The 8985-nt window shown below is 33.3% G+C and overlaps 1 protein-coding gene across 2 annotated transcripts; it reads right to left on the reverse strand.

Annotated features, from left to right (window-relative positions):
* Window positions 1-5017: 5017 nt before the first annotated feature.
* Window positions 5018-8617, reverse strand: LOC126732554 (F-box protein At5g07610-like). 2 transcript variants are annotated; one of them, XM_050435479.1, is made up of 2 exons: window positions 8450-8617; window positions 5018-6656 (listed from the first exon to the last, which is right to left on the reverse strand). In XM_050435479.1, exon 2 carries the CDS (start codon window positions 6618-6620, stop codon window positions 5511-5513), a length of 1110 nt encoding a protein of 369 aa, XP_050291436.1. In that variant the 5' UTR covers window positions 6621-6656; window positions 8450-8617; the 3' UTR covers window positions 5018-5510. The 2 variants fall into 2 exon arrangements, with proteins under 2 accessions (XP_050291436.1, XP_050291437.1); XM_050435480.1 differs by having other exon boundaries at window positions 5018-6640; window positions 8450-8610.
* Between the last annotated feature and the right edge of the window lie 368 nt (window positions 8618-8985).

Raw genomic sequence — 8985 nt, forward strand, 5'->3', positions numbered from 1 at the left:
GGCTCCACAAGGTAAATATCAAAACTAATGTAATTCACAAATATTTTACACCAAAAAGTCATTGTATTATATCAAATATCAATTTTAATTGTGAGATTCAGTTAGCTCAACTGGTAAAGTTTCTGATGATTAAATAAGAGATCTGAAATTCAATCCTCGCCTGGCACCAAATTTAGCACATGAATTGTCGAATTTGGTGTTCATTTTTTTTTTTTTTGGTTAATGGACCAAATTCGGTTCAATGTAAACCGATATCAGGAAGAGAAAAAGGGAGTAGAAATTGGCTATGCCTCTTGAGAGAGGAGAGAGAATGTGTGTGTGTGTGTGTGAGGTGGAAAGATAAAATATAATTGGAGAGAGAGAGTGTGTGTGTGTCATGTTTTCTATAAGCTCCACAAGGTAAATATCAAAACTAATGTAATTCACAAATATTCTACACCAAAAAGTCATTGTATTGTATCAAATATTAATTTTAACTGTGGGATTTAGTTAACTCAACTTGTAAAATCTCTGATGGTTGAATAAGAGATCTGAAGTTCAATCCTTGCCTACATCAAAAACTAATTGGTGTCTTAATCTAATGATAAAGAATTATTATCAAACTATAATACTCCATAAGATCCAAACCTGAACCTAGTGAAATCACACTAAAAAAAGTACAAAATATTGAGAATAATTCACATGTTATCACGGTTTCGAAGAAAATTTACTGTGCTATTGAGATTAATTCACATATTGTCACGGTTTTTTAAATTGATTTCAGGTTATAACTCCTTATTGGCTTCTAAGGTTATTCAAACGAAGAACAATGCAGTGAGTGATACCTTATTGCTGAGTTTAGAACCGTCTCTAACCCTTTGCCTCTTTCTCTATTATTCTTTAACGAGAGGAACCCTATTGATTTAAAATCTTTAAATAGTACACCAAGAGGACTCAAATTCAAGTTAATCCTAATAACCCTAATACCGTAGTCCAATTTTGCTTACAGTTTACTCATCCTTTTCCTAGTGAAATATTTGAAGGACAAAATTTCGTTACAAAATTTGTTGTAGCCTTAAGCTATAACCTTACTTAATATCTTTTTATTGACGGTGAATTTTGACAAATCCACCATTAAATTACGTCTTCTTTTTATATTTTCCATGTTTGCAAAATTTCTATAAATTTAAAGGTCAATAGTGTGGATATCCAAGGACTGAGGATGAAGTTGAAGAGTTGTAACATTGGTGTGGGAATGCCACGAGCCCGAGGAGGAAAGCCGCCTGAGGAAAGATAAAAGTGAGTCAAGGTACTCCAAGGCATTCTGAGTGGGAACTAGAATCTAAAGAGAGAGAGTCTGTGGACATTAGGGAAGCTTTTAGTTTGGTGTAGTCTGTTGCATCTGCATTAAATGGTGGGCAATAGCTTTATTAGTCGCATTGATGAGGAAATGCTGAACAGTGTAAGTCACAGCTAAGCAGATTCCTTCTACCATCTTCTTCAGGTATTAAAAGCGACAAGTGTCATGAAAGTATGGAGGTTAAGTGAGAATGGATGGTTGAGATATGATAGAGGTAGAGGTATATAAGGAAAAGAAGGTTCACTGAGAAAAGGAACGAGACACAAGTATCAAAAATACAGAAGCACAAAGAAGAAGAGAAAGAAAGGAGAGTGAACAGTGTAACTATTTGCACAAATTTAGCCTCCTCAAGCAAGCTTGTGGAGGGATATATGCATCTTCGATTCTATAAAATTAACATTTTCTTCTCTATCTTGATCCTCGGGTAGAGTCTCCTCTTGTTGTTCATTTCTCTCTCTTACAAATTCTATTGATTTTGGTCAAGGTTTAACTGTGCTACTCACTGTTCTAAGTGAGCGTGGGCCGCTAGATTTTTTTGGTCCTTACAAATAGCTATGTTATTAATAAATTGTTTAAATTGCAAATTTTTGTAATTTTAAATTATGCATAAAATATAAGCTTATAAACCATATAGTAAATAATATCTGACTGACACAAAATTTGATATGTGTATTAAAAGCGTAAAGTACATGTAATTCAATGGTTAGATTTTCAAAATATGTAATAATGTCTATTTTATTGAGTAAGGTTACAACCAATTTTTTAGCTAAATTTTGTTCCTACTAGAATGACAAAATTTCTCTACAAAATTAGTTGTACCTTTAGGTTACAACTTTACTTAATATATTTTTATTGACGGTGAATTTTGACAAATCCGCCATTAGATTACATATTCTTCTTATATTCTCAATTCTTGCAAAATTTCTAGAAATTTAAAGATCAATAGCTATGTTATTAATAAATTGTTTAAATTGCAAGTTTTTATAGTTTTAAATTATACATAAAATATAAGCTTATAGATCACATAATAAATAATATCTGATTGAGACAAAATTTGATATGCATATTAGATAGAAGTAAAAATGTAAAATAAAACTACGCTTAGGGAATATTTTTTATAACGGCCACGGAATTGCTTATGTGTACTAATAGTCTAATAATGACTAATGACTTCGGTTTTTAACCAAAAAAAAGACTAATGACTTTAGTAATATTCTTTGTTTGGCCACGTGATCAATACATATCTTTGTTTTGCCGCATGATCACACCTCTCACTAATTGAAGAGTAGCATATCCAAAACTAATATAACAACAATGTTACCGTGACACGACGTGCATATCTACAACACCTCACAAAGCTAACAATAATAATAGCATAATAATCATATATTAATAATGATAATAATCGGGGTATTATACTTAGAGATTCAACCTTCTTTTTTAACCTTGAGTACTTTTTGATTCTTAAAAAAAAAAAAAAACCTTGACTTTTTTTTTTTTTTTTTTCAAGTGTCGTACAAATAGCTTGAATCTTTTTTTTTTTTTTCTTTTTTTCTGAAAATAAAAACTCGTACAAATAGCTTGAATCACAAATTTAGTATTAACGCTGTTTTATAATGTTACAAAATTGTCCATGCATACCTTTTTTTTTTTTAGAAGAGTCTATGCATACCTGATTGTAAACGTTGATATAGCAAGTGCAAATGATAGTTTATATAGTTAATTATTATATATCAAGGGAAATGAGGACATAAGGAAAATTTGGCACTTTTGAGTGCCGAATTCCCTTGCAAAATGTCACAATTCGTCAAGGGATACTGAATAAAAATGATAAATGAATATTCAAGAGTCAATCACACATCGACATACAATAATATTTTAATTTAAAGTAACACACGTAGTTTAATTAAATATTTCCATGTGCTACTTAAAATTAAAACACTTTGGTTGATCAAATTATGTCATGTGTCTATTGGAGAACAAGATTTAAAGTCCCTCCGTTTAAATTATGACATGTAGTGTTACCAATCAAAATCAACCATGTGTCATTAAACCTCCTCAAGACTGCTATAAATAGAGACTCTCATAAGTCTCATAGGAGGACATTCAAAAGTCTCCACTTGCTGAAATCAAGCTCCAAAACTACCTAGAATTTCAATTGTCAAAGCTGAATCAAGCTCCAAGGTCTCCAAAAACTCCAAGGACTCCAACACATTGAAGTTTCATAGGTTGCAAGCTATAAAGTCCCGAAAAAGCTTCCACCACAAATCTTTGAAGATGAAAAACAAACTTTCACCACAAATTTTCGAAGATGAAAAACGTACATAAAGAACATTTAAGGAATACACAAGGAATGCAAAGAATGAGAAGTCTCTAACAAGCGCATAGTTATAGATTCATCATAGTTTCATTGCAAATACCTTTCAATTCATCCTCCAATCAAAGTGGAAGACATTTTGTGTTCAAATCAAGATTGCAACGGCACAATTTTTGAATCAAAGATTTTTCCAAGGAGATGGAATGCTTGTTGCTTTTGGTAAAATATACTTTCCATCGCATCAAGACCCAACCTTAACCTCATAAAAAAATAGAATTAATATACATCTTAATAATCTTGATTATATATCATAAATTTGTGCTTTTATATAATAAAATTTATATACTATATATCATGTTTGGGCAAAGTACGTGGCTCAATATACTTATGTGTGTGTCATAAAATTAATATGTTTTTGTCACGTGTCTCACTAATCATTAATATAGTTTTAGTTTATTTACATTTAAATTTTAATTAAACTATACATCTCACAGGCAAGGTACTAATAATTAGATGACAATTAAATATAACTTTTCGAGATTAGTAGCTCCACTTACTGCGTTTTGGGGTAGTTTCTAGAAGCAAGTTCAGGAAAATAATAACCTTCAAGGAAAAGCTAAATTCTTAACGCTCTCACATAATCAAACACACTGATTAAGAAAGCTAATGCCAAGCCACCAAAAAGTAAACGAAAAGCTTAAAAGCTAATTTTGGATTCCCAATAATAGAGTGAGGGAGGCACGTATTGGATACGCCTAAAATAAAGGGAAAGGTGCTTCTTTGATTTTCTTTTCTTTTTTTGGGTCCTGAAAAATGCTTGCTTATTGCTAAATTAGTCCCAAGCCAAGCTAATATTGGTACTTTTATCCCATCATTTCAAAATGAAAACCTGTCACAGATGAGAAATTATAAGATTCGCATTGTGGACAAATGATGTGGTATACCATTCCATTAAAAAACTTCTACCTGTTTAAAATTGTTAGTTAGAAAAAAAAATTTAAACAAAAATTAATTACTGACTCAATAATTTTAAACAAGTGAAAGTTTTTTAGTGAAATGGTGATTTTTAGTGGAATGGTGGACAAATGACGTGGTCCATCAGAGAACTCTATAATTTCTCGTCATAGACCTTGAGAAATCGTTTGATTCATTGTTAGACTAAAGGCCAGGCCACACACCCTTTTTTTGGAGATTCCATACAGGTCAGTCACAGCTCCAAGGCTGACAGTTAAGAAATAAAGGTCCAGGTAACCTGAACAATTTTCAGTAAATTGTTTCATCCAGTTGATATCTCAATTCCAAAACGAAAATCATAATATGTTTACAATTTTGTACCAAAAGACCGAAAGTTGCAATAGATGTAAATCAGTAACACAGTCAAATCTGATAGCTAAATAAAGGTCCAGGTAAACTGAACAATTTTCAGTAAATTGTTTCATCCAGTTGATATCTCAATTCCAAAACGAAAATCATAATATGTTTACAATTTTGTACCAAAAAGACCGAAAGTTGCAATAGATGTAAATCAGTAACACAGTCAAATCTGATAGCTAAATAAAGGTCCAGGTAAACTGAACAATTTTCAGTAAATTGTTTCATCCAGTTGATATCTCAATTCCAAAACGAAAATCATAATATGTTTACAATTTTGTACCAAAAAGACCGAAAGTTGCAATAGATGTAAATCAGTAACACAGTCAAATCTGATAGCTAACAACACAATAGCCCTAAATTATTTCACTGACTACTACATAATAAACCATTTACTACCCAATGTAAACTGCTCGGTGTGTCATATTATGGCTAGACAGTGTTGCAAATGCTGTAGACACGACATATAAGAAGACAGTCCAGCTAGATTTCAACAAGGCTATTCACATAACCAAAAAATCTCACATCATTATCAATTTCACAACTTAGGCGTCCAAATTCTTTAGTCTTCATGTCATATGTATGAAGTGCTCTGTCACAGCGAAACACAATCACATCCCCACTGGCAAAGAGAACAGCACCCTGATCATGTGCTGAATGAGTATAACTAGGAAGTGGACCAAGTTCTGACCTGTCGCTTAAATTGACATGAAGTTTTCTATCCCAAGCCTTGACTCTGCTGTTCATCCCCATTGTGTTTGTGTAGGAATTAGACAGCACATTCACAGTTAGTGCCTGACCATAAGCACTAGTCACAGTAAGCTTCCCATCCATCACACCCAAGCAGCCATTTTGAGAAGAATAGAGGCGCTGTGTACGCTCCATGGTGAGATCAAAAAATACAATCCCACCACCACCCATCTTAGAGAGCCAGTATACAATTCCATTCACATGGACACCTGAGCAAGGCATGAACATTGCACCACCAAAGAACATCTCGCGTGAAATTGTCCAAGATCCTTCTGAAGAGGAATAAATCTCAAATTCATAAGCATTATCAAAATCAGCAGATGGAAAAGCACAAATGAGCTTGTACTCAGCAATGAAGTTGAGTAAAGATGGTTCGAAGATGAGTACGAGGGCAGGGTTAGACCCATGATTAGCAGTGGGTTTAGGGAGTTTCTTCCACTGCTTGGTAGCAGGATTACAGATATAGTAGGGTTGCTCGCCAGTGCGACCCTGACAGCAGAGTAGGCCATTGGAAGAAGTCCTGATGTCAACCGGTTCAGGCAAAAACTGCAAAGATGGGTCTGGAATGCCACATGAATTTGGATCAAGGGATATAAATGAAGGTGGCTTTGACTGGGATTGACAAAAGAAGCCCATGACTCTATGAAAATTATTTGATTGATTGTGTGCAAAGAAAGGAGTTGAAATCTGAAGCTTCCAGTCCCTACAAACCCCTTTGAACCTGAACAGTGATTTAGCAGGAAGGAAAGGGAGGGCGTGCTCTCGTATTATGTCTTTGAGGTCCATGTATATCTTGTTGTTTCTGTTCGCAATGAACTTATTTGGTCTCCTTCCTTGATCCATTGAACTCCTGATTAAATTTCCTATTCAGTAGTTAAACTGTATCAAGACATCAAATTTCTTTGTAAGTAGAATTGAAAAGTATCTAGATAAAATAAATCTATTGAAAAAATGTAGAAAGCAAACACTAAAATTTTCAGATCCTCAACACAGATTCAGTTTTTGGTTTTTCACTTGTTTCAAAATGCTTAATTTAGATGCCTGAAAAATTCTAAATCAATAAATTTCTCAATTGCATCAATGTTTACCGCATTTACAACTATAATACCATCCTACACAATAGCTAAACTAATAAATAGCTTAAGGTAGGTTTATCTGCATGCATCGAAAACAAGTTTGTGAGTGAAATATTGTACAATTTAATCCTTATTGTTTTAATCTAACCTTGTCATGGAAACTCATTAGTCATTATTAGTACCCTTCCAAAGTACAAACTAACAACTTACTAATGATGTGGATGAATCACAATAAAGAAAAATACATTTTATCTAAAAGGCTATATAATCTACAATTTTTCCATGTAAAACTCCCTTGACAGCAGTTATATTTAAGAGTTTAACAAATCATATTGCAATTGTCTTTCTTAGAAAACAAATCCTTTTTTTTTTTTAATTAATGGAAGCCATAATAAATACATACTAACAAACCCAAATTCAATTCTCATTAGATAAAAATTTTCATATAAATAGCAATTTATAAATACCAAAAATAACAAATTTATCAGATTCTTCTTGTAATTATTTGGCTGTATGTTAGTCTAGCCCTACCCCCAAAATTATCATCCAGTCTCACCAAATACTAAACACATTGTGGGCTTGTAAAAATAAACAGCTATCCATTTGCATGAAAAGCCAAAAAAAAAAAGGCTAAGAATTTGTATATCCTATCCTATATGTTAGCGATGGCAGTGGCTAATACTAAGAGTAAGAAAGTAACATTAATTAAAATGTAACAAGGTTGGTCTTATTTCCACACCTTGAGTGGTTGCTTCCAAACATTTTGCTTCCACCATAAATGGTTGATCTCACATTGCGAAAGGGCCTTGAGTGGAAATATTGCTTCCTACTTAAGTCCAAACACACACACACACACACCTTAAGTCCAAATTTCACACACACATTTTGTGGGATCAGACAGCTTAGTAGAAGAATCCCACTTTCCCAAATTACACAATTTAGATGCTTTCATTAAGGAGACGCACCGCTTGCACTTTGCGCTTCCCTTCTTAGTGGGTTCATTGTCCAAGGCTCCAAGCCAATCTAGCAATATTGGTGGGTACTAATACTATGTACCCAAAGGTACTAGGATTTTATTAAATGCTTGGGCTATACACAGGAACCCAAAGATTATAAAATTAAGCGCACACACACACCCCTAAGTCCAAACAAAGTTACACCTATAAGACAAAAGCAAAATACCCAAACTTAAAATCACACCCAAGAAGAAAAATCACTGAGCAAAGTCCAATGCCAACTAGTTGGTACTGTCTTATTCGAGTTTGTTCGTCTCTATTCGTAATTATCAGAAACAATAAGAATGTTACTGTTTAGTTAACCTTTTTCCTTCGAATTCTCAGCAACCAAACATGCCCTAGTAGTGACTACACTGATAAACAGATCACATCTACACAATCAGATAGTAAAGTAGCGAAGATCATACTGGAAATTCAAATAATTTTCGTGAAGAAAAGTGAGCAAAATGCACAATCTTGATCTGAAACTAAATAAGCTACATATACTCGCCGATCACGATTAACGATGATCTATAATTACAGTAATTCTTTTTATAATAAAAAAATGTTATAAATTGGATAATGAGTTTAAGGATTATACCTTAAAATTTTGATCGGCAACAGTTTTTGATCGAGACGGAGAGAGAGAGAACTGAAGTGGTCTGGGTTCCACTCTCGAACTATATAAAACCTAGAAAAAGACCGCAACTTGACTCAGTTGCAGAAAGGAGATTGTTTGTTTGGGTGATGTAATCTAATAAGCTAGTCTAGGAGTAGCACAATCCTAGTCCAGCACTATCTACTATCCTTTTTTTTTTTTTTTTTTTTTTTTGAAAGGCTCTACTATCCTTGTTTTGCTCGTAAGTGGCCAAAATGGCCAAATGATTCTTAAATCTTAAGTATATAGTTAGTAGTTCTAGTTACCAAACTATATTATTTACTAGTATTTCGAGTCTAAAAAACTCAATTTTGGCCTATAAATTGAGTCTCAAGAACTCGATTTTCATGGTCTAATCATTTCCGATGTGGCATATTTTTCCACGTGGTCACATGAAACTCAAGTATCTAAGACTCGATTTGTAAACCTTATAAAGGTCAAAGCAGCACCCAGAAGAACCCAGACCCAGAAGAACCCAG

This window comes from Quercus robur, chromosome 6, assembly GCF_932294415.1.
Source record: "Quercus robur chromosome 6, dhQueRobu3.1, whole genome shotgun sequence".
Taxonomy (NCBI): Eukaryota; Viridiplantae; Streptophyta; class Magnoliopsida; order Fagales; family Fagaceae; genus Quercus; species Quercus robur.

Excerpts from the sequence above, each read along its gene's own strand:
- LOC126732554 (XM_050435479.1), bottom strand. The coding sequence starts at position 6,620 with ATGGATCAAGGAAGGAGACCAAATAAGTTCATTGCGAACAGAAACAAC.